The sequence below is a fragment of the Notolabrus celidotus genome, chromosome 17 (assembly GCF_009762535.1).
Source record: "Notolabrus celidotus isolate fNotCel1 chromosome 17, fNotCel1.pri, whole genome shotgun sequence".
Classification (NCBI taxonomy): Eukaryota; Metazoa; Chordata; class Actinopteri; order Labriformes; family Labridae; genus Notolabrus; species Notolabrus celidotus.
Window position 1 is genome coordinate 7,806,273 of NC_048288.1, and position 25,595 is coordinate 7,831,867.

The 25,595-nt window shown below is 41.1% G+C and overlaps 1 protein-coding gene across 2 annotated transcripts in view; it reads left to right on the forward strand.

Moving 5' to 3' along the window:
• rttn (rotatin) overlaps positions 1 to 25,595 on the forward strand; it is a 47,775-nt gene that overhangs the window by 21,950 nt on the left and 230 nt on the right. Inside the window, exons 26-49 of one of the 2 annotated variants that reach the window (XM_034707047.1) lie at positions 151 to 307; positions 3,303 to 3,469; positions 4,126 to 4,345; positions 5,206 to 5,334; positions 6,465 to 6,500; positions 6,913 to 7,023; positions 7,461 to 7,619; positions 7,931 to 8,008; positions 9,305 to 9,503; positions 9,589 to 9,686; positions 9,767 to 9,854; positions 10,155 to 10,356; positions 12,584 to 12,674; positions 13,024 to 13,174; positions 15,205 to 15,342; positions 16,108 to 16,304; positions 16,507 to 16,612; positions 18,466 to 18,563; positions 18,801 to 18,878; positions 19,327 to 19,453; positions 21,521 to 21,714; positions 22,186 to 22,459; positions 25,152 to 25,255; positions 25,510 to 25,579. In XM_034707047.1, the coding sequence (XP_034562938.1) occupies positions 151 to 307; positions 3,303 to 3,469; positions 4,126 to 4,345; positions 5,206 to 5,334; positions 6,465 to 6,500; positions 6,913 to 7,023; positions 7,461 to 7,619; positions 7,931 to 8,008; positions 9,305 to 9,503; positions 9,589 to 9,686; positions 9,767 to 9,854; positions 10,155 to 10,356; positions 12,584 to 12,674; positions 13,024 to 13,174; positions 15,205 to 15,342; positions 16,108 to 16,304; positions 16,507 to 16,612; positions 18,466 to 18,563; positions 18,801 to 18,878; positions 19,327 to 19,453; positions 21,521 to 21,714; positions 22,186 to 22,459; positions 25,152 to 25,255; positions 25,510 to 25,579 (3,272 nt within the window). The remainder of the gene's footprint in view (positions 1 to 150; positions 308 to 3,302; positions 3,470 to 4,125; positions 4,346 to 5,205; positions 5,335 to 6,464; positions 6,501 to 6,912; positions 7,024 to 7,460; positions 7,620 to 7,930; positions 8,009 to 9,304; positions 9,504 to 9,588; positions 9,687 to 9,766; positions 9,855 to 10,154; positions 10,357 to 12,583; positions 12,675 to 13,023; positions 13,175 to 15,204; positions 15,343 to 16,107; positions 16,305 to 16,506; positions 16,613 to 18,465; positions 18,564 to 18,800; positions 18,879 to 19,326; positions 19,454 to 21,520; positions 21,715 to 22,185; positions 22,460 to 25,151; positions 25,256 to 25,509; positions 25,580 to 25,595) is intronic. The other variant, XM_034707048.1, reaches the window with a different exon arrangement.

The following is a 25,595-nucleotide window of genomic DNA, read 5'->3' on the forward strand; positions in this document are numbered from 1 at the left end:
ACAGGAAAGAAAAAGTGTAAAACAGAGAATATATTTTTACTTAATTGGTATCTATTTCAAATAATGAAGATTAAATCATCACCAGTATTTCCCTTTCACATGGCTCTCTTCCTCTCATAGACCCGGCCTCTGTCTCTTTCTTCCCTGCAGGTTTCTCCAGGTGCGTCCAGCCTGTGTGGAGGATGAGAGGTTGCTGGTGGGCATTGTTGCATTTTTGAATGCCTACTTCAAACAGGTGCACACTGAGTCCACATCAGACCCAGAGGACAAGGACCTGCGCTGGATACTGGAGCTGCTCCTCAACCAGGTACAAATAATTCACACTTTAGAGACAAGCAAGGCAAGTGAGCTCACCGCAATAGTCCTGTTATTTGTATGGTAGTGTTACAGATACATGGACTGTAGATCTGTGGATCCTGTAGTCACCAGAGATCAAGCTAAAGCCATCACATCTATATGTTTCCTCTTGATGTGTTCTTATTTGAAGCCAGCCTTTGTGTGTGTATGCACATGTAAATGATGTGTGTTTGCATCTCTGTCGGCTAGTAATCTAGTTAGAGTCTCTCCACTCCGACACAGAGGGTTATATACCTGTAATCAAAGCTAGAATAAATCACACACCGCCAGACAACCCAAACATATTACTCTCTCATAACGACTTGAAAATAGTATCACAGCGTAACACCTCGAACCTGCGGCACAGATTATTTCCTGGGCTCTTAACACAAAGTTGGAGTCATGTGTTTGCCTGAGGAGAAGAATAACCACAATGTTTTAGCAGGGAGAGCTACTTTTAGGATTTAATCAGTCTCACCTTGGCTTTCTCATTAATGTGTGTGTAAACAATAAGCCCTCCCCTGGCAGCTAAAGCAGACTCAGATTGAATGCCTGGTAGGGGTGAACAGCTCTTCTCTGCTCCGACTTTTCTGTAATTACTGAGCTGTTTCAGGAACATCTGTCGTTCTCTTCTCTCCCATTAACTATCTTCTTCATGTACACTGCTCAAGAAGAAGTTCTGCATATTTGGCACTCTTGAATTTGGGTTTAGCAGGGAAACATGGGGGCATTATGAGGGCTGTGCTTGTTGAAATGTTGCTGTCCAACAGTGTTTCTCCTCTGTGGTTCAGTTTGTTTGAATTGGGTAAAAAATCATTACTCTATGAGGAAAACGAGATGTGCTGATATCTAGGAAGTACTGTTCACTGACTTTTTATCATGTCAGCTTTTCATTTTCTTCATATTTGAGTGTGTTTTTTTCTTTTTTACTTATCAGAATTAGTGTAATTACAGCTGATTGCCAGCAAAGCTAACAGTTTTAATAGCTTATAATATGGTGGTTTCTAACCAAGCGGAAACCTCCAGTCGCGAGAATTGACGCCAATGTGGAAGTGTTGAAAACTGCATCTGGCTCAGGAGGTACTGGAAACCACATACACACCAATTCAAAAAAAGCAATCTTTACAGCAGAAATAAACATGTTTACAGCCTGGTACAAAAGACAAGTGTAGTCTGGATAGCTCATTTCTCAATCAGCACACACTGTACAGGGGGGTGAATTTTTTCATAACGCTGCAATTTCAAAGATATTAAGATTTTGCTGTTGGCTTGGAGACTGAAATCCAGCCTCTTTACCTCACACTCGCTCGACAGCAGTTAGGTTGAGTTCAACATTTCCAATATGGCTGCCGCCGCCGATTGGATTCAAAACAGATGGATGATGTCACGGATACTATGTCCAATACTTATACAGTCTATGTTTCTAACCCCTAACTTCTCTCAGGCTCCGCCCTCTTTTCAATATATGGTCAAAATAAGATTCCAATGGCCAAAATGTAAAAGTTCAAAAAAGGAGTCCACAGACCGAGTGTTGTTGTGGTGGCTAAATTCATATCTTGCATACCGTCTGAGTGTTGGAAGCATTAAAGGTGAACACATTCATGTGAGGGATAATGTATAGTGAGTACTGAGCGGGTGGCTTTGTGACTTAGAATCCAGACAGGGTGAGCAGGGGGTTAGGGTTAGAGCTAAAGGGTCCTTGTCTCACCCTGAACAGATTCTAGTTCACATTACCACCTGCTCACTATACATTATGCTGCTTACCTACCTGGCTTATTTGTGAACAATCACTTTAAAGTGAACATTTCCAATGATGGGGACCTCACGCAAGGTTAATAGGGGACGGCATGAATGTTGATGTTGACTCACCTTTAATCATTAATGAGGCAAATGTCTCAGCTTTGAATATTGTTGCTGTTATCTCTACCTCTTCTGAAGTCTTTAAGAGACTTTGTGGAGATCAGCAGCTTAGAGATGATCTCACCAGCTCTGATGCTGTTGCCTAAATTGCAGGAGAGGATACAAAATTAATAATGAAATAATAATAATAATCTTTGTTTACAGAGCTTTTCAAAAACTGCACTACAAAGTGTTTAACAATGCATCAAAGGACAGGTGCAAAATCCTTAACATTTTAAAGGGCCATACAATTAGTGCATGTAACATTACTATTAAAAAAAACCATAAAAACACAAGAGCTTTAAATTAAAAAATGCATAAATAAATATGTATATATATATTTTTTTTGTTTTTCTCTTTTTTCTTTTAAAAAAATCTATTTTGTGTCTATTTGTTTATTTTCATTAGCATTATTTTGTTGCAATTGTAATTGTTTGTCAATTCATTTTCCTTTTTCCTGTATGTTGATTGAAGCAGATACACCATTTTTTTCAGTTTTGTGCATTTGTGAAATTCTGTAAATATATGAATTTTGCAAAAAAAATTATAAAAAGCAATACAATTGTAAATCATAAAAACAATTAATGAAATAGAAACAGGACCCTGTGCAAGACACTTTTGATCAAATGAAGTCAGAAAATACTTTCTGATAGAAGTATGTTTCAAGTAATGATTTAAATGAGAGCACAGAATAGAATTGAAGAATGCGTCTTGGTGTTGAGCTGAAATGTTTTTGCCACAGTGTCAACAGTTTGAGGTGAAATGTGTCAGAGTCCTTTCTGCTAATTGTTTTGATATAACCTGTGTGATTCGGTTGAAGCTGGCGTCGCCTTTGCTACTGAAGATTTATTCCTGTTGTTATGGGACTTTGACCAATCAGAATCAAGTATTTAACACAGCCGAGTAATTAGTAAGAAAGCTGGTAATAAATGTCATTAAAACAGAATCCATTAGAAAGATGTATGAAGTAAAACGAGAAGAGCTAAGAAGCATTATCTTGTTTAAATTAGACTCAAATAGTATTCAGTTAATATGTGCTGCTGTCTGTTTATAAAACATCCATCCAGGAGGCTGCATCGCTTCTTAATTTGCTGCTTGGTGTGGAGACCCAGACCTCGACTCAAAGCCCAGGGGAGCAGGAGGAGCTGAAGAACCACATCAGCCAGAGACTGCAGAGAGAGCTCACCAGCTTCTTTAACATCTTACTCCTCCGAGTGACCAACACCACTGACAGGTAGGATTGATTATCAGTCCTGATGAGAGATATCTCATCAACATTTTACTGAATATTGACTTTAGATGAAACCGTTGTCTATAATTCTTGCTAATGCTGAAAGATGAGCACATTTTTGTAAATATTGCACCAGAAAAGTGGAACATTTTTTCTGCTTTTCTAGCATCAAGTGAAGCTCTAATTCTGCACCAACTACAGGTATAATTCAAGGATGCAGAGACACATTTCTTCTGTTCACAATATGCCATGGAATCTCTGCCTTCCTGATGAAATCATGAGTAAAAATGAATGCGGGTACAGTGAATTCTTACTGTAAGTGCACTGGAAAGGTGCATGAACTCTTGGATAATGCTGTTTTGCTTCCTAATTGAAAAATGCTGAACATCATCTGGAGGAAAAGACGTTACAAGATTTTCTTTGACTTCAGGGATGTGTTTTTTTTTTCTGGTTCATTTTTGATAGAAACATTGTTTAGTTTGTGGTTTGAACATAAGATGTGTCAGCTAACACACAAAATGACAAACCTCTGGTAAAGCTCTTCATCAGCATCATATAGATTTTTGTTCCTGCTCTTCTCCGCCTCCTGACCGCCCTCCTGTCTGTCTGCTTTGTGTATTTCTCACTCCTCCTCACTCTGTCCTCTCCTTTCTGTCCAGGCTCTGTCTGGCACTAGCAGGCCCCTTCAAGAGCCAGCTGGCACTCCGTTTGCTTCAGTGCCTGCGGGTGTCCGACGCCCCACGTTTCTACGGCCTTCCCAGCCTGGAGAGGACACTGCAGGGCATGGTCAGCCTGACTGCCCAGCCTGGCTGGAGCTCCCACTGCCCCGACCTGGAGCCTGTGTCCCTGTGCACCAAGTATCTCAGTGGGCTTCTAGAGGTGTGTGAGCATGTGTGAGCAATGTCCTGTGTCTGCTCTGTGCATATGTTCATGTGTTGTAAGGGCATATGCATGCCTCCTACCCTCTCATCAGAGCCAAGACTGCCAACAGAAATGAATAAAAGGCGAAGCTCAGTGCTTTCTGAGGAATTAATTAAAATGGAGCAGGATATGGTTACGGGACATGAATCGCAAAAGGTAAAAATCTCATTGATTAGATATGCCACACTGAGAAGATGCTGATGAGATTAATCAACCTTGCCTTTTCCATCTGTTCACTTGTTCAGCAGTCCGTAAAACAATAGCCCAACACAGTGCGGACCAGCTTGCGCAGCAGTCCTCAGCACAGAGGTGTCCTAACTTTTATTTCTGATTGGGAATGGAGACCCCTGAGGAATCCACACAATACCTATCTTTATTCATTGTGTTTGTTTTAACAGTCTGCTTTCATGGACTTGTATTAAGATTACATGAAGGTTAATTTCCTTTTCAGTTCTGCTCTCTGGTGACTACTTCCATCAAACAATCAGATACCTAACACTGTCTAACCCCCATCCTCCCCGCCCTCTGACCCACCTCTTACCTGACGCTCTCAGCACTGTAGGGCCCTAAAGCTCGGCCGGCCTTGAGCTCCTCTCTCTCTCTTCATTAGCTCCTCAGAGCAGTCCCACGTCCTGATGGCAAATAAAGCAGAATAATTAGTCTCAGTTGTATTTAGCCTTTATCTGGATGCAGTGAGTTGCATGACAAGCACTCAGCAATCAGTAACTCAGAGATACACACATATGACAAAGAACCAGAAGACGGCAGCATCTTCTTATAACACCAGTAAACTGATATCCCATGTTTCCTTCATGCAGGTGATCTCATCGTTTTATGTGGAGTGGGGAGGCAACTCCCTCTCCTTCATGGGGAAAGGTGTGACTAAGAACGCCGTCATCTGTTTGCTTCAGCTGTCCCATGAGATGCTTGCTGAGAACAAAGACAAGGCAAGTGCCATCAGTGTATGGTTCGTAAAGGTTCAGTGAATCAATCAATGTGACGCCAGGAATAAGTGATGATGACTCATGCTCTGCAGGATGTTGGAAGCATAAACTGTATGAGGACATGGAAGACACCACCACTCCTAGAAAGTGAAGCCAATACTAAGAGCTCCCCCTGGTGACTGGCTGCAGTATGGGATATAAATCTCACCTCATCCTTTGTAACAAATAGGACATGAGTCAATCAAACTTTAATACATGTCACATTAATATTTCTCAAACACATAGTCTCTGTCATGACAGTTTTTATCATACTAATTCATATGCAAATATTAATATTTTAAAGAAATTTACTTTAGATTAGCTATTTGGTGTTAAAGCCTCTGGTAACCCAAATGAACAAAAACTTTCTAACTATGATATTCATTGTTGTACGTACATACTATTATATATATATATAGAATATAAGAACTGAACTTTATTCAATTTTTTTTATTCCAGTCATTCTTCTATTTTCCTAACTGTGGTGGGAAACATTGAGCTGCGGTTTACTTGAGCTATGGTTGATTCATAGTTATGGATGTTTATTTTCTCTCAGATTTTTGTTGAGGCTTAATATTACATTCAATTTTGATATTCTATATGAATTTAAAATATTCCAAGTCATGTTCCCAGAGGCTTTAAAAAAAAAAAAAAAGGAAGTGATATCATGATAGACAGCTCTGTTGACCAATATGGGCTCCTTTTTTTTTTTTTTTTAACCTTTATTTAACCAGGTGAGTTAATTGAGAACCAATTCTCATTTGCAATAACGACCTGGGCTCCTGCTGTCTTCTTTACTGGATTAACAAAGTAGAGTATGAAGGGGAAACAACACAAACATAGTCATTGAACTTTCCCGAACGTGAGTGTCTGTGTCAAACTGAAACAAGAATCAGCTTTGCTGTGGACTGTACCCACTCTAGGGATCTTTGACTTCTCACTGTTCAGGTAAATATGTTTGGGTTAGCAGAAGGGGTCGTCACTACCGTGGCTGCACCAACCAGGTTGCCTCTACACATGCTTTAGCTCCAAAATGTGCTTTTAGTGCCCATGTCAGTGCTTATCATGACTTTATTCTGGCTTTACTTTTCTAGGAGGATATGGAGGCACGCCATCCATATTTGCATACGGTCAATGGTTACAAATGAAAAAAAAAAAAGGTTGTTTATTCAAAAAAAGATTGAAGTTGAGACATTTATTGGCATAGGAACAGTAATGGATCAATAACTATGTATTTTTGATGCTAACTTCCTGTCAAGTCAAAGTGCACAGCATCATGTTTTCTGCTGCACGTTTTTCAACCCTGCATGTTCAGCTCCAGATCAGGCTTTGGTTTGAATACACATGTATGCTTCACTTCTGATGCTGTTCTTATACAATAAAACAATTATCTGCAGAGAGTCTGCACCCTCACCAGCTGGACTACATACTGTGTACTATTTAAAAATTATTGTCCAACCTATTTCAAATGCTAGTCTGTTGTGGATTTTTAAAATAATAGTAACCTAGATGGTGTTTTCTTCCCCTTTGTGTCTTCATCAGGACTTCATATCCCAGTGGTCTTTGGGGAATGAAGCAGCTGCTGAGGAAGCGAGCGCCTCTCAGCTCGGCCTGGCCTGGCTTATCCCACTCTGGGTGGACAGAGATCAAGAGGTACAATCTGTCTTCATTTGTATTTATACATAAACACCCAAACACATACTTTAGTCTTTAATATGAAGCTGCTCAAAGCTCCTTCTTCAGCTCTACTTCAATAACTTTCTCTGTCAGAAAATTGAGTTTCAAGTTCCTTGACTTTTGGGACAAATGAAACCCACAAGAGCTGCAGAAGAACTTTCAGAGAAAAAGAAGCGTATGACAGCAAGTCGCACCAAATTCTCTGTCTGTCTCCAAAAATAAGTTCCAACACGAGTCAGTCTGACAAGGTAGACTCTGCCATCATCAGTTTAATGCTGTTCTTATGAATCAGCAGCAAGTCCACATTTAAAAAGTCTTAATATACTTCCCATGACATTAAAACATCCAAGTGTTTGAAATGCTTACTTTAGGTCTCTTATTTTCTTCAATCCTCGTCCCCTCTCTCATATCAGGTGAGGTGTGCCAGTTTAGGTTTGGGTGCAGCTCTGTCCTCAGTGCCCAGCGGGTGCCAGGCTCTGTGTGCCAGCTGTCAGAACATCAGCGGAGGACTGTGGGGGACGCTGCTCAACATCCTCCTGGATCAGCAGGAGAGCAGCATGGTCCGCAGAGAGGTACCATGTTACAACAACTACTGTTCAGAATTGAAAAACTTCCTCTGAAGAGTCCTGAGTGAAGTATTAGGAGCTGTTGACTGTTTATTTTGGTATAGAGAAGATAACCCAACATATTGTATCATTTTTAACTAAACATGTTTTTGTTTTTCTGTATCAAAACTTGGACAGCAGGATAGACTGTGGTCAGTAAATGTAGCTGGACTTCTGTGCACTACCAGTCCTAAACAGGCAGATGGCACTGTTGCTGATGCAGTCTGACTTGACCCGGTGTGTGCACCACTCTTTTTGTATCTGCTTTGTGTGTCCAGGCTGCATTTATCCTGCAGAATTTGCTGGTGATGCCCATGCCTGCCAACGCGGAGGAGGCCAAGGACTCCCACTGGCAGGTCAGCAGCTCTGCCAGCTAGTTAAAAAGCTTTTATAGACCATGAATGTTTTCTCTATCTCTCTCTCTCCTTCACTTTGTGTCTCTCCCCTTTCTGTTCCTCCCAAACCAATACCTTACTTAAACTCTGCGGGGCTCAGAGAGGGGCGTTTGCTGGTTTTGAGGCTGTGCTAGCCCCCAGGAAAATAAGAATGCTAAATCTCTGTCAAAACACCATCGTCTTTACACAGTGCAATATCCTTGCCACGTTAACATCCTTGTATATATAGCTCCTTCATTCCCAGAGCTTTTGTACATAGGTAATTCTAACTATTCTGCGCTTCTGTATATACTTTATTATTTTATTTTATTGTTTTTTATTTTATTTTATTCATATCTTATTTTAAAACAACACAGTTTGACCTGGAACTCACCACATAGGGGATTAAAGATTCAAAACTGAAACAATATGTGGCTATAGATAAAATATGTTTTAACACAACCTCAATATTACTCACTGTTAACCCTGTCTTAGCCTGAGCTAAGATTCACTGTGCATCATTTTAAAAACTTGATCATTCATTATAGAGCTTTTGGGGTTCAAAGAAGGGAAGCACAGCCACTTTTAATCTCATCGCCTCTTGTGTTTTCCTTTTCTAACCTCTTCTCTTTTTGCTGTTTTTTAATAAAAAGTCAACGCACAAACACACCAACACACACAAACATTAAAGAACTTGCTTTTCATCACATAAAACTGGAATCTCCTCTGCCACCCCATCTGTTTTTTGCATACATAACAGCTGTCTCATCATCAATCATACCATGTGCACCACCTTCCTTGGGTCTGGTGGCCCCCTCAAATGTATGCACCTGAATCTGGCTTGGCTCTGTAAATTGCAAGTCTCCTCCCAAGGGTCTGGGTGCTGCCTTTTCAGAGTCTGGCCTGACAAATACCACCCTGTTGGTACCTACAGCTCCAACCTCCACCAAGCTTTCTAGCGTCCATATTTCAATACCTTGTACTACTTATCAAACTATAACATGCTTATAAACACCAACACTCATATAACTGCATGCTCACATTCATAATCCCCTTTCACAGCTCTCTCTTCAAATCTTTTTTTTCCTCTAGTCTCTTCTCTTTCTATTGTGTTTTTCTCTTTTCTCTTTCTTGACAATCTAATTGAGTAATCATTTTACTCCCTACCACAACAGTCTATTCTCTTCTTTTGTTTTGTTTTGTTTTGTTAAAAAGTCAACACTACGATATGCCCTGATCTCTTTGGATCTGTCTCACATGACCTCCCCTGTCTCCCAGCACCCATGTGTCCACGATGAGGTGTCCGGTGTGTCTCTGGTGGGTCTTCCAGCGCTCCAGGCTCTGCTCTACCACTGTCAGTACTTCCAGCATGTGGCTGTCTGTGCTGCTTGTTGTTACCGAGGCAGGTACACCTACCACCTGCAGCTCCGTGGTGGCAACACCAAAGGGCCGGGCTCTCAGGGGAGCAGTTCGATTGGTGAGTTTAGTTTAGTGTGCATGAGTTGATGTGAGTCAGAGGTGATGGCACTGTTGTGGGTTTATGTGTCACTGTGCTCATCTAGACTCAGAGAATTCTTTGTGGTTTTGGAGATGTGACCCACCAGCGCCCACGGCCAACTCCAGCAGACCGTCCAGCTCCCTCTCCACTTCGAGCACAGTGGTCAGAAAATACACACATACTTTTATGTTGGAAATATAGAGCTGCTTTGAATCCTCATGTCTTTGTGTTGTTGTTCACAGATCAGAGGTTCAGGCCCACACACCCCTAAGAGTCCCTCCCCTTTGAGCTTCCCAGAAGAAATACCGGCCAGCCGACTGACAGCTCAAGGTACCACAGAGAGGAATACAGAGTGTGTCTGATTTGTGTGTCATGTATTTACAGTGAGATTAACAGAGCGTGGATTAGCTTGTCTTCACTTTGTTTTCCTGTAGAAGCAGTGACCCTCGCTGTGATCACAGACCGTTTTAAACTCAAACCATTCCTCATATTTGTGTCATCATGTTTCATCTGATGTGTAAAGTTAAAGCAGGCGAGCAGTGTTATGAGCTTTTTGGTCACACACAGACCTGATTCACACAGTGCAGTGCGGAGGTGTCTCCATTAGCTCTCTATTGATGTGTGTGACAGGCCAGAGCGACACAGACACCAGCGACTCAGCCGCTTCCCAAGACTCCCGACAGGGCGAGCCCTCGGCCGTGGAACCCGTTGTCATGGTAACTCCTGAACTCATGGCGGCCCACTGCGGCCTGCTGGCTAACCTGCTGGCCCTCCTGCCAGATTTCACCCTCACTGCTGTGCGACACAACCAGCTCCTCCAGGCGCTGGCCAGGTAGGAGGTCACACGCACACACAAAGCACCTCTGATGTGTTAATCATGGAGAAAACACAGGAACGGTTATCTTATCTTATCTTCTCTTTATCTTATGATCTGGATACTTTCTTAATCTTAATCTTTTCTTTTTATAGACAGGCTCAGTTACAGTCTCATGTTTAGATTATATATAAAAAATGTGGGAGGAGTATCCTACTTACATACACACATTCAGTCTGACAGCATTGTGTGTATTTAAACAAACAAAAATAAATGAACATAATAATTTCTACTTTTTTAAAGTTGGGCCTTTATACAGACTTTTTTCTTTTATTTCACAATAAGCTGCAATTATTCTAATGATCATGGGAAGCTTTCTTTTTAGATTCTACAGAAGGTTGAGGAAAAGGAAAAGAACAACTAATAAAGTAGTGAACAATTTTCTTGATGCAAGGGTCACAAAAACTAGGTGATGCTTTAACTCGTTCTCTTTATTAAATCAGATACAATCTGGCTGAAGGTTTAAAATTACTCGGGCCAGTTTGTCCAAATCTAGTGAAATTTCACTTTTGATTTTGAAGGAAAATCACAGCCTTTACAGATATTTTGCTTGTTATTTATTTATTTATTTGTTTATTTATATCCAGTCATGAAAAGTGGGCGGGGTTACACTTTATTCTTGTGACAGCTTCTTTGCTTAATGACGTATCTCCTTTCCTTTCTTTTATACTCCACCCATTGAGCAAAATGTCACCTATAAACCCTAAAAGAGTGTAACCTTCAAATGTCTTTTTTATAATGTCATGGACACTCTGCCAAAGAAGCTCTATGACGGGTACTTCCAGAAAATATGGTAGTGATTTATCTCTCATAGTGGACAATAACTGCTACCATTGAAATCGGCAATGACTGTGCAATACACTGTGCAATATTCCTGCCACTTCAACATCCTCTATATAGTACCTTCATTCCCAGTGCTTTTGTACAAAGCAAACTCTAACTATTCTGCGCTTCTGTATATACTTATTATTAATCAAAATTATATCATTTTATTCGTATTTATATCTTATTTTATTCCTTCTTTCTATTAATATTCTGACTTTTTTCATACTGTGTATGAGAGCATTCTGTAACAACTGAATTTCCCCCCCAGGATAAATTAAGTATTTCTGATTCTGATTCTGATTCACTCCTATGATGTCTGTTTTCAGTAGTGAAATGAAAAAAACATTAGTTGAAAAGTTTGGGCTCCATTGTGCTCGACATCTTCTTCTCCATCCTTCCTTGGAAATATTCAAAACTCCTTATGTTTTCCACTTTTCTTACCTATACCAGATATTTCAAGGTTTGGACTGAGTTGTATAATTATACAGTTTGGGAATGATTTTATGACATGATGAAGATTTGGTCAAAAGTAACAGTTTTCAAGTACAATTCTTAACTAGTGTATAAATAATAGAGTGAGGATAAAGTCCTGTTGAGGTTGCACCGTTATATAAGATGGAGTCTGTTTTTGGGAGGCTCTGAGAGGGAAAAAGTTGGACACTGTCCCTTTCCACAATGACTTTCATTGTGTTCAGCAATGTGCAGGTCCTGTGTGGATGTGTAGCTCTATCTAACTCCATCTGTTATCACCGTGCTGCCAGATATCACCACAGTAGTTGAGGTCAGCCTACAGTATGGTTAATGATGTATGAGGATGGACTTGCTCCGCCCCCTCTATTTTAAATTGAGGAGTCTTTTCAATCAAACCAGCTCTCCATATGGTTGATTTAGTATTCGACTGTTGCCTTTAAATGCATGATTAAAACCCAAAGAGGGAAAAAAGCTGTTGCTGGTGCCGCTAGACTGGTCCTCCTCGCTATGTGTCCAGCATGCTCTGCACATTGAAGCAGTCACTTGCTTCTCTGAGCTTCATCTTTTAGGTAAAATACAGCAGCACCTTAAAATACCTCTTTTTATTGTATACTGGTGTACTGGTTGGGCAGGTGCATAGGATGCAGCTCACTTTTTAGATGACACTAAAGGTATTAAACGTGCGTCTCGTACACCAAGTTTTACACTAATTAAAGTAATAAGTTATTAATTGTTTGACCTGTCATTAAAATGATCAGACCTTTGTTCGGGTGCAGTGAATAAATTTGTTTGTATTATGGATCCTTAGAGAATTATAGTTAATTATTGCCCTGATCTCCAGTTTCTTCGTACAAACGTGCACATTTTTCATCGTTCTTTTCTTCTTCAGTCTGGTGAATATCGAGCCTATCGAGAAATGTCTGAGCGAGCTGAAGACACCCAACATCCTTCCAGGAGAGAGAGAAGACATCAAGAGCCAGGTGAGAAACACTCTGATAGACAGTTCTAAAGAGTTTTTCAACTTTTATTTTGTTAGTATGACTTACCACAAAAAAAACGTGGGTTGGTACAGTGCAGTGCCTGCTTCAGTACAGCGCGAGGTTGTCTGAGGGCACCTCCAGATTTCAGCGTGGGTGGAATACTCAACCAGCTTAAACTCAAAGCATTGTTTTGCAGGCTTGGAATATTAGCTCTCATCTGAATAACTTATTCTCTGTATACATCCGTTTCTCCTTTTCTTTAACCTCGGCGGCTCCATAAATCTGTGTGATGTGTTTGTATGCTCTTGTGGTTAATCCTCACAGACTTCTTCTCTCTGCGTGTTTCTAGCTTGTCACGTTACTTCAGTTCCTGTCTAGCTTCTGCAAACTGCTGCAGTCATGTGTTGTGGTAAGCCAGGAGCTGATTGGACAGATGGACTTCCTGAAGCAGCTGGTGGCTACACTCGTGGCAGTGCTCATGCTGGATACCAAAGGACTAGGTCAGAACCTTCAGTTCAATTCAAGTCAAAGTTATCAGTTCTAGAAAATAAGGTGTTTAATTGTTGTTCAGTGTTATTCCGTTGATCATATTTACAGGAGTCTTTTTACGCTGGCCCAACTGAGGCACTGACTTATACTTTATATACTTTAAAAAGTAACACAACAGAGACACGGTATATTCACTTTTTGAGCTTTTTTTCCTGTGTCCTAAGTCACTATTTAAAGTGCTAACAAAAGGAAAAGTGCTAAGATGAAAGTATAAACAACTAAAACTATATTGCTGCGTTCACACAAAACTCAAACAATACCTTTATTTGCATGAATACGAACTCCAGAATGTTTTGTGTTACTCGCTTAATTTGCGTGAAAACTTGCACCATTTATGTGTACCCAAAGACGTGAATAATCCAAGAGGAGACCAATCCAGTCTGTTGACTTCAAACAAGGTTGAGCTTGACTACATTGCAAGGTGAAGCCATTTATGCTAAAGTGGGCAGTGCTGACTTGCTAGTACAACTTTTAGCTGGAATCAAGTGACGGGCAAAGGTTTTCACAACTTACCAGATAATTTGACCTCCCCACTCACTTCCCTCAAAGAGCTCCTGTTTATTACTGTTCTCATAAAAAACAGGTAGTGTCATAGAGTTTTGGGAAGCCGCACAGAGATACAATCAATTTGTCATACATTTTCCCAATGAATGAACCACCGACAATCTGTTTGTCACATCATACGCCATGGATTGTCAGTATCTGCAAGCTGATTCGCTGTCGTGGTGCGAATGATTCGCTGGAGTTCTCACGAAAGATGGGAATGAATCAAGTGGAGAGTTGAGCTTGTCGCAAATTCAAGTCATCCGTGCAAATAGCCCAATTCACGCCATCCATGCCACTGGACAAGAACTTGCGTCTACCCCTCTTTACATTGACTTTACATGTAATTCACTTGCCCAAATGTTTTATTTACATTTAGTGTGAACATCACATAAACTTGTAGTTAGTTGACAAAACTAAAAATAACTTTGACACAACCTAAATAGTTAACACGTAACTTGAGTCCCACCTCTGACATCATAGTGAAGGATTTTGGCGGCACTAGTGGAAACTAAACAGATTCCAAAAGTGGAGCCATGCCGACCATGGTTGCCCCTCTGTACATGACCCTGTTAGCCTTCAGAAACTTAGTGGATAACAGTACAGTGAGCTAGGAAGTGGCTGAATACTAATATAATTGATGGGTAGTTTGACTCTAAAGTTATTACCCAGCTTTCATGCTAATCACTGGGCTTTTATGAGTACTTGATTCTGATTGGTCCACACCCTTTAACAAGAGTTATTCATTCTGAATAGCAAGAGCAACAACAGGGACAACCAGATCTCACACTTTACATCAAATCAATCCACATTTATAAAGTTTATGATTTCACCTCTTCCTGTTGACAATGTGGCAAAAACTGTTTCCAATAGCAGTCAGTACAAACATGGAGGATATTTTTGATTTTACTCTCAATTTATTTGGAGAGCACAAAACTTAATGTACGTGGTTAATAGCTGCAGAGATAAGGAGACAAGAGGAGGAGACTGGTGAGGGATGTTGAAACACACAAGGAGCTGCAAAGTAACAACATAAGTTTCTGTTATACCGTACATAACAAATGGGTTGTCAAACATGCGGTTATACTTAAAAACATGGTGAAATAATGCTCCAGATTTTCACACTCAAGTGTCTCTTTAGTTGGTCTATGATTATAGTATGATGGAATGACGTCCCACAATACCATAATTGAAAACCTGTTAAAAATAAGCAGTACATGATAAAAGCTTTAGAGCTCCCCACCCTGAACAAACGACTGCTTTGTTAATAATTTGGATTTACGTCCTCATTTTGGTTTTCTGAAAAAACCCTTTAACGATGCTACTAATGCAAGACTTACCCTGACATTTATCCAACCCTCCTCACAGTGTGTTCTGCAGTGTGGCTTTGTGGCTGTCTCGTGTCATAAAATTAGTGACTCACTCTCTCCTTCTTCAGATGCAGGTACCCGGGACGCAGTGTGTGTGTGCTGGGCAGACGTGTTTATGCTCCTGGCTACTCTGGTGAGGAGGGACAGCTCAGCGTCGTACCCATCTGTCTCTGCTGCACTGGGGAGACGCTGGCGGACATTTGCAGGTACAGAGACACTCTGCACTGTCAGTGTGTGTGTAAGAGTGACTTAATTAATTATTGTGATGTAGGCGGCTGCATCCATTATGGATCATTTCTCTCAATTCTCAAAAATAGACGGTTGTCTTTCGGAGACATTCAGGTGCTTCATTTAATTTAAACATCCCGCTGAGGAGGAAGAGTGCAGATCATGAAACATGATGAAATCGGGCTGTGAAGTCATTTTTTTCTCATCATAAAGGCTGATAATCATGATTAGGATAATTATGCTGATTAGACTAACTCACTAAATAATCAGGATTAGCATTTTAGGTTTAATTTTGCATTTTTAATTCTCGCTCCAAAAAACTCCCTCGTATTAACACACATCATTGCATCATTACTGTGTGTATTAACTTCCCTGAACAGATGCTAGGATAGGATAATTACATCCTGTCCTTAAACTACCTCCACTCCTCCCTCTCATCTTCCTCTGTGATTAATGGCGCAGCAGGGGAATCTGATGAGTCCAGTGAAAGATGAATGCCGAGCCTTTGTCTGTGTATTTATGTCTTGTGTACATGTTGATGATATCTTGGTGTCTGCATACACATTCAAATGATGAGTGTGTTCTCAGACAAATATCAAGCTGTCAGGGGGTTTAAACTATGAATTTGCCATTTTGTCATGCTGTGATTCAGTAAGTGTTGCTGTGTCATTCATTAAAAGAAAAGTCTTCTCCTCCAAACTTAGTCTTTCTTATTTTCCCTTCGTGTGTGTATGTGCTTGCAGGAACACTTTCAGTGTGTGTGAATGAGAAGCTCCTAGATCCTCTTCTTCACTCCGTGGCTCTGCAGTTTCTCTGTGCAATCTTCACCGAAGAGACAAAGAGTCAGGGCGTAGATGTCACTGACTCTAAACCTGCTTCAGCTTTGTCTGAAGTTGTGAATGGCCCCTCAGCCAGCCAGCTGTGTGAACTGCTGCTGCAGGTACGTGTCGATGTGGGAGGAGCATGTGGTACTCTGTCTAGACCTTGCTGCACAGTGGGAGTTCATGCTGACTACACTTGATTGCTTTTTATATACGGTAGTGTATGTGCTCAAGGCGATCGAAGACTTTGATGCTAACTTTCAGGAGTGTGATTATGTGGACTGACTGAACATTGTGTTCCTTCTTGACTGCTGATGCCAGAGTTTTGAGAAGAGGACCCTTCAGGACCCTTTAAAGAAGCTGACAGCCAGAACCCTGATGACACTGTTAGCCTGCAGCCCTACCGCTCAAAACCACGCAACCAAAGGTAAAACCCCAAACCTCAGGCTGCAGTCAGACTGTCACCTGTTAGATCCTCTTTGAGGAATGTAAGTGGGTCACCAGCTTGTCTGGAGGGTACCCATAAGACACATCATGTGATGGATTCTTTGCATCAGCCAAAAATATATTCTTTACCGTAAAAGGAAAAGCATTCTTTTTTTCAAACTACTATTTTCAGAGACCCATGCTTAAAGCTGCTGTTGGTAGTCACAGAGGAAACATCTGTTCAGAGAGAGGGATTTCGAATGTCAACACTATCCCTCCCAACCAGATTTCCTCTTAGCCCCCCAACACAGATCGGCATGTGCAGTCATGATAGTGCTGGACTCATAACCAATCAGAGGACGTAGTAGGGGCTGCCCCTTAACCAATCAGGACAGAGGATTGGAGATTAGCTATGATTGGTCTGTCATAAGGGAAACAAGGGGAATGATAAAATTGCTTGATACAAAGGCATTGGAAAATGTAGAGATTTCGCAATAGTCTCAAATTACTTCATTCAGCGATGAGTACCGATGGGTATTATGACCTTTTCTCCAAACCCAGCAGACCACCATTTTTAACAAGAGCAGCTTTAACTTAAAACAGCACTATTAACTAAATTCACATGGCGGCAATTTCCCTCTGATGTCACGCTCAGGTTGTGACGCTCTAGTGCTTTTATTATGTCGTACTCCTGAGTAGGAAGTTTGAAGATCCGATGAATAGAGACCTGATAAGTCTTAAATCCACCACTACTCCCCAATGGATCAGGAACTAGATAACAAATAGAAAAAAAGTGGGACAAAATATTTGAGTACAAGTTACCACCAGGCATCAGCTCACTTTAGCATTTAACCCTTTTTTTGCTAAGATTAAGGCTAAAAGGATTACAAAATATGTTTGGAATTACGTGAGTTCCTAGCTAACAGTTTAGCTAGCATGTCACTGTTAGCTATAACACTGTAAGTTAGCAAAAATCTGTTAGCCACCAATACTGCCAGATGGCAAAAAACTGTTGGCTAACAGTTCTATAAGCTCGCAAAAAAATTTCTCTAAAGACACTGCTAGCACGCATATACCTGTTAGCTGAAAATACTTTAAGTAAGCATAAAAGCTTTTAGCTACGAATACTGTTAGCTAGTCAATTTTTTGACTAATTTTTAACAATACTATATGCTAGCATTCAAACATTATCTAAAAACACTAAATATTTGTGTTAATGTTAGCCAAGTGTTAGCTAACAATTTTAGAAGCCAGCAAAAAAAATTATGTAAAAATACTGCTAGCTAGCATGTAACTGTTAGCTAAAATACTGTAAGTTAGCACAAAACGATTAGCTTACAATGTTGTTAGCTAGCACATAACTGTTAGCTAACAATTTTATAAGCTAGCATTAAAACTTTATCTAAAAATACTATTAGCGTGCATGTATGTGTGAGCTGAAAATACTGTCAGTTAACAAAAAAGAATTTGCTACCAATCCTGTTAGCTAGCCAAAAACATGGAAAACATGACATGCAGTCACTTACAGAGCAAGTCAGCGCACTTTTCTCCCAAGATATCACAGATACAACTACAAGTCATGGTAGATGACCTCACCATTATTATTTACAGGTTGTGGATGATATTCATATAAATATTTTGGCATAAATATCCAGCTCTCTCTACATTTTCAATCTGGATATAATATGACATCTCTTCTTTCCCCATTATAAGTCAGACTTGGCCTTCATGTTGACAAAAATACATTTTTTTGGCAGCGATTAATACAAGGTTATTTTGTTTCTGTTGATAGCTTCAATTAAAAGTCATATCCGGTCCCTTCTGACCTCTGTCTATGTTATTTTTAATTTACAGCTGGTCTTATTGACAGCTGTGTGGAGCAGATGAAGCAAACTCACTCCCAGCTCCACCTGGAGTCCGTCCGACCTGGTAAAGCCGCTCACCGCAAAAAGGTGAGCAGAGACTGTGTGGAACTTTCCAGTCTCAGCAGTTCAGAGCTGCCTATGTTTTCTTTCCATTTGGTGGAATAAAACCCTGAATTCATCATGAAGGAGTTTCTGGATAAATATTCTGAATATCTGTCGTAGTTCTCAGCAGTACATCCCCTTCCTTCTCTGTAGTTGCAAAGAGTGTCCTCGTCTCCAACCTTTGAACATATTGCTCTGTGTTTTGTCTTTCTATATTACCAGGAAGAAAGCTATTTAAAGGAAATCAAGCTGACTGTTGAGATCCTGCGGAGCGCTCTTTATCGCAACGATGAATGCAAAGTGAGCCTCTATGTCTTGCCTTTTAATTCCCCGCTGCTAATTGTTTTTTAATGGAACCTCAGAGTACCAACGCTGAGCCTGTAAATGAGATGCAACTTAATGTGCACAGTCCTGCTAACATGTCAGCAAGTTTAGCTTCTTAAACCCTGTAATGACATTACTTATGGTGCATATTAGCTGGTTCTCATTTTCTAAGTGGCCTTTTAGTCACTGGTGGTTACCTTGGACTAAGCAGCCAGGGAGGCATGTTTACCCCGCGATTATTCTGCTCCCTGTGTGTGTCTCCTGCACCCTTAGAAAAACACTGAAGCAATTTATGTTGATTACTGCCATCTGTGTTTGTGCTCTTGTATAAATCAGGGTTTCTCTAATGTATTTTATTACTTTTTAAGTGTGCTACTCCAAGCATGTGCATGTGTAATCCATTTTTATTTGTGTGTCTGTGTAGTCGGTGGCCACAGATGCTCGCCTGACACTGGCACTCTATGCTCTCTGGCCTTGGCTCCTATTGGATGACCCCACCATGGAGGCGGTGCTGGAGCTTCTGTGCGTCTACACGGCCAACTGCACCACAGGTCTGTTTGTGTGTGTGGGTCTGCCTGTATGTCTTATGTGTTTGTGCAGGCACTGTGCCTGGCCCGTGCCTGCCTGTCGCCTCCGTCTGCAGTTAGCAGTCCTACTGAGTCACACACGCTTCACACTATGAGCCCTATTGTCCTCCCAAATGACCGCTGAACAACATTGTGTCTCACTGTACGACTGTTTGCCTGCCAGCCACAATGGGCACAGTGTCATGATCAGGGGTCAGGCTGCATGGCTGTCACACTGTATGTATGGCACCAAGTGTCAGACCAGTTGGAGACGATGTGGGGGAGCACAGAGCGTCTCTGTGTTGCCTGACAGTTTGGTATTCTATCGTGCAAAATGTAGGAGCTGTGTATGTTGAATTTAGAACAGCAAAAGACTTTCAGAAAAAAAGCTTGTTGAGTGGAGAAAAGGCAAGATTCATGGGGAGGAAACAGTGGGGAAATTTGACTTTGATAAACGGCTCATGGTGCCTTTGATGTGTCTGTGTGTGTCTGGTGTAGTTGTGCAATGGAAATCAGTTTCATCAGTGAAAAGGAGAGGAAGTTTCATGTGCAACGCGTCTGTGTCTTTCTGTGTGTCTCTGTTTGATTGGCACCAGATCCTCAGTGGGTGTGTGTGCTCTGATCTAAACTCACTCGCTTTAGACCCCTCGTATGCTCAAGCTGTGAGGAACCAGAAATCAGTGAAGTCAGGCACAGTATTTCCCTAAAGGTTAACTGAACAGCAGGTTGTGTTGGGGCTGCATGCAGCCAGGCTTAGTATTACACCATCCACCCTCAGGCTACCATTGCGTCTCCAGAGACCGCTACATTTCCTGTGAATGTTTCATCTCCAGTCTGCCTCCTTCATCCAAGGCTTTGTTTGTACTGCTAGTTCAAGTTAGATTGTTGTTTTTGTCTGTGCCACACATATTTTCACAGATATTTTTGTAGCAGCCCCAAAACTTGCTCCAACAGACAGACAGAGAGAAGAAGTATTAGAAGTATTTTTTTTTTAACACCTCTGTGAAATAATCAATCCAATACAAATGAATGAAAGAGATCTGTGGCAGCAGTGGGACCGCCTTTGACTCTCATCAGAGGAGGAGATCCATTATGAAGCAGAGCTCCCTTGTCAGTTCACTGAAAGACCAGCCTTTTTGACAGGTGTTGAGATAACCTGAGGCTACCATCAGTGCATGCCTGTTGCTGTATGTTACCCATCCAAGATTAACATAACCAACAAGCTGTCATGTTCTCTAACAAGCAGCATCAATCAGTGTCAGACTATGTCTTTTCAAATTTGTATTCAATTTGTATGTAATCTACGACTGCAGCAATTAGCCCCGTCAGTTAAAGTGTGGGAAGTGTGCTGCCAACAGAGATATTTCTATTCGCCTCTCTTATTTGTATGTTATAAATTTGTGTTTACATTCCTGAATGGTGTTGAAGTAGAATAAATTGCAGCTATCACCTCGGGCTAAATAATGTCTTTCCTTCTCAGTGTAAAGAAACGCTTGTTTTCATCATTAGTCAAAGCTTTCATAGTGAATGATGATTAAGAGACAGTTCAGAGATAAAACATCCTTCAGCTATGTTCTCTAAAGCATTCTGACTTCACATGTGAGGCCTCGGCTGCTGCTTCAAAACACATTTTGAACACCAGTTTAAGACGTTTGGCAGCCCGGTCTTTAAGGTGCAGTTCATCCTGTCTGAGCAAGAAGGCTGCTCTTCTTCATCATGGCTGTCATTTGTCTAGACAGCTTGTTCAGCAAAACAAGCGGTGCATGCAGCCGTGCAGAGATGTTTGGGTATTGTGAGCAGACAGCCGTGCAGCCCAGCAGGTCAGTCTTTGTTTTTGTGGCTACTGGCTGCTAAGCTAGTTAGCTTTATGGTAAACAGAAAGAAGCAAGTGTCTCCAAAAACAACAAGAAAGAAGCATTTTGCTGAGCATTGCACTATTTTTCTATTTGACTTTCCTGTGTGATAAAGCAGCTACATCCTGAGCTCACTTTCAGTTTTATAAAAAATAAAATGTGGTTAAAGTATTTGTGGTTGTACTTTTTTTCTTTTCAGCATGCAGTTCCCTCTGTGGAGGTGGTCCTGGTGCTGCACCAGGCTCTAAAGGCACCCTGAGCAACTCCCTGATGCACTGCATCATGAAGCTGGCCTCAGGGGTCGCCCCAGATAACAGCCAAGTCCAGAAGCTTGCCTTCTCCCTGTTGGCTAACCTCGCTACATCCAGAGACTGCAGAGGCCTCCTGCAAAAGGTACAAACCTGGTACACAGTGTGCACGATACGGTCAACAAGATGTAGAGGAAGACACTAATACATTGCCACAGGATGATTCATATTGACAGAGGGCAGTAAAAAATGAGAGTAATATTCCCCAGAATGTGACTTACTGTATATTTCTTATTGAGCCTGCTCTCTTTCAACAGTTTCCTTGAAGTCGGTTTAACTGGCTCTGAAAATCAAAGTCCCAAGCTTTATAAATGAAACTCAAGTGAGATATGAAAACTCAAGTGTGACAGAATGAAAAAAAGAACATGGCTCCAGCTATAAATGACATAAGCTTCTCTTACACTTAAGCTGTCCAAAATCTCGCCCTCACATTCACGCTGAGCTGGCTGGGGAAACATATTCTAAACTTAGGAGCAGCTCTTAATGATCTGTTCACAAGTCTCTCAAACTCTTGTATTAACTCCATCACGTCTGCCTCCTTGTCTGTCATTCTCAGAATAACTTCCTCCAAGCGTTCCTGTCGGTGCCAATGCCGAAGGCGAGTGGTGTGAAGGCCACATCTGTAAGTTGTGGCAGTGGGAGCCTGCTGGGCCTGTGGCTGAGGCTGATAGTTAATCTCTCGTTCATGGAAGATGGCCAGCTGAGTATCCTTAGGGTGACTGGAGCTCTGGAACTGCTGGCAGACCTGGCACAGCAACGGCGCCACGCTCTGCTCACCCTTCACAACCTCTGCTCCTGTCCTGCCAACAAGCCACATGTACTTGCCAACGGTATGCAGTGAGAGCAAGGGTCAAAATTTAGAATCTCATATATGGATTTTAAAATGTTTGAACTGCAGAAAACAATAGAAAATACAAAAATCTAAAGGATCAGTTTATTTGGGCTGCATATTACCCTACATCTCCTTTTTTCATGCTCTCTTACGGAGAGAAGCTCCTGTGTGTCTGTATTTTAATATGGAATGGAAAGTGCTCTGGTTTCAGTTTATATTATATTTATAATCAGAGCAGTATTGACCAATCATGCATCAGGAGACTTTGATGTATGCAGCAAAAACAGAATAAAAGCAGGCAGAGCTCAGTCTGCTGTAGTGACATCCTGGCTATTACAGACGGTGACGTTATGACCATTTATTTATTTTTATAAACAGATGATTGCAAGTGCAAAAACAAAACTTTAAACTTGAGCGATTTCTGTGCTTGATACTGTGTTCTGGGAGCCAATCAGCGATTAGAAATGATCGATCCAACCTTGTATAAACATTATACAAGTTGTTTTGTCTTCCTGTTAGGATAGAACTGTTTTCATATTTACTTTTTAAAAATCTGCATCTTGATTTCGTTATTTCGGCAAATTCAAGATCCGCTAATTGTTTCCTTTTTTGGGGATCATTCGACAGAAGCAAGTCAGATTGAAGCCTCTGTGGAACTTACTATAAAAGCTGGGATTGGTAGTCAGATTTAGATACACTTTTTGTTATACTGGTTAAAATGATCTTTATGCCCTGATGGCAATCAATACATAATGTGTTCTTTAAAAAGAGTGAAAAAAAGCCGCCTACAGCCGGAGTAAACCTGGGAAAACACCAACCAATCCCTGCCATCAGGAGCCAAATTATGAAACCAACCAAATCCCATCCTGCCGTTCTGCCCGCCTCCTGCGCGTACATTTCATGTTTGTTTGTGTTTTTAACTTTCACTATGATAATGTTTCGATGTTTTCTTACCGTTGAGTGAGACACATAGACTGTATAAAATATGGACGTAGTATCCGTGAGGTCACCCATCTGTTCCTGAGAGCTGTTTTGAAGCAAATCGACGGCAGCAGCCATATTGGTAAAGCGGAACTCAACTAGGCAGAGTGTGACGTAGTCTGAGCCTCTTAGCCAATGGCTGTGTGTTCCCGACCGGGAGTCACGTCAGTCATGTCCTTATTTGGGCAAAACTCGTAATCTTAATATCTTTTGAACCGTCACGTTAGAAAAAAATTCACCCCCGTACAGTGTGTGCCGATAGAGAGATCAGCTTTGTAGGGCCAAGCCGTTTTTTGAACCAGGCTGTAAACATGTTTATTAATACTGCAAAGCTAGTCTTTTTCCCATTCATATCTATGTGGTTTCCAGTGTTTCTGCAGCCAGCCTCAAGCCGATTTTCGATGTATTGCAGTTTATAACACTTCTGCATTGGCTTCATCGCTTGAGACCGGAGTTTGCCGCTTGGTGAGACATGAGTTGACGTAGTGCAAAACACAAACGATGTGCTGAGGACCGGTTTTGAATCAGTCACCATCATATGTTCGTAAATCAGCGGCACTCGTGCATGTGAGCGGGGGCGTCGTTTTGGAGGAGCTCCGAGGGGAATGGGGGGAGGGGTTAGACGGAGTCCTGAGGAAATGCTACATTCAAATTCATGCTAGTTTTCCGTGACTACCAACCCTAGCTTTAACAGTGAAGCTGAGACTCACCGAAAACAGATGAGCAGGTGCTCTTCCGGTGTATGTAAACAACAATACGAATGATGGAATTTACTTTACAGACATTTTAATCTGCCTTTGACATAAATACTTAGTCGCCTCTTAAGTTCAACTGTAAACAATGCAGCACACAGAGAAGGAGGTCTCGGCCGATCATTTATTGCTATCACTCCATCAGAAATACAAACAAGTTGGCCATGTTTCCCAGAGGCATATCTTTGTCCAAGCTAACAGGAGAGCGATCAAACTCTGCATTCAATTTACAGACCAGACCCACAGTAGATAAACACTCCCATCAATCAAGCATTTGAAATTATAGTCTAGAAGTATGTTGTTGCCTTTGAATGCCTCCAACAAATAAATGTGTTGTCTTATTTTACAACAAGATACTTGTAAAGAAGCTGGGCAAAAGATACCTGCAAAAGAAGAGCTACATATTCTTTTTTATCAGGAAGTAAATATTTGACTGATATAAATCAGCTGCTCAGAGATGTGACTGTATCTGCTGGATGAGTACAGTAAATATACAAGTTCATATCTCTGCATCACTTTCTCTTCTGGAGCACAGAGCAAACACAGGCATGCATGAAGGTTGATGATCTAAGATACGTAGATGAAGACAGAAGAGGAAGTGGCACATTGTGTCCCCTCACACAGTTTGAGCTGCAGGTGGGAGGTGTAGGAGCAGGTGGGCGTCATGAGACATACCATTTGGTTTCCTGTGGAAAGATCAGATTTCCTGTGTATGTTTTGTGAACATTATGTGATAGCACAACATTTTCAAACTTGATTGTGAAACTGATGAAACAAAGAGAAATTAATGTGTCTGTTAGGAACAAAGAAAGAAAGGAGAAGTGTGGTGGATCTTTGTGAAGATTGTTTTTCTGTGTTTGGATATTTTCTTTCTTTCATTTTGGTTGAAACAGATGTGTTAGTTTCTTGCAGTATGTTGATTCCTATCTTACTTCTGATGCCGTCTTCTATTTTCAGACAAAGCCATGAAGGTGTTGCTGAGCTGTTTGGACAGTAAAGACATGGAGACCCGATGTATGGGGGCTTCTTCACTTTGGAATTTGCTCCACAACAATCAAAGGGTACACATACACCTGAATTAAAAGTGTATTCTACTGACAATTCTTAGTTTTCTGATACAGTACAGAGACCGATTTATCTCAGGCATGCCTTTCTTCTGCCTGCTCTTAAAAACACATCTGCCTTAAAGCTCTGTTGTTTTTTGTCACATCGAGACCGATGATTAACCTTTCCTATCGCCCGGTGATGAACCGGAAAAAGCTCTCCTGCTTTCAGGCTCATCTTCCTAATCTGTCTTTCTAATTTTCCATCAAAGGCCAAGACTACTTTGAAGTGTCCCTCTGTTCGATTGAGAATCGAGGCGGCACGTAGCATCTCAAAGAAAGGTTTGCATTTATTCAC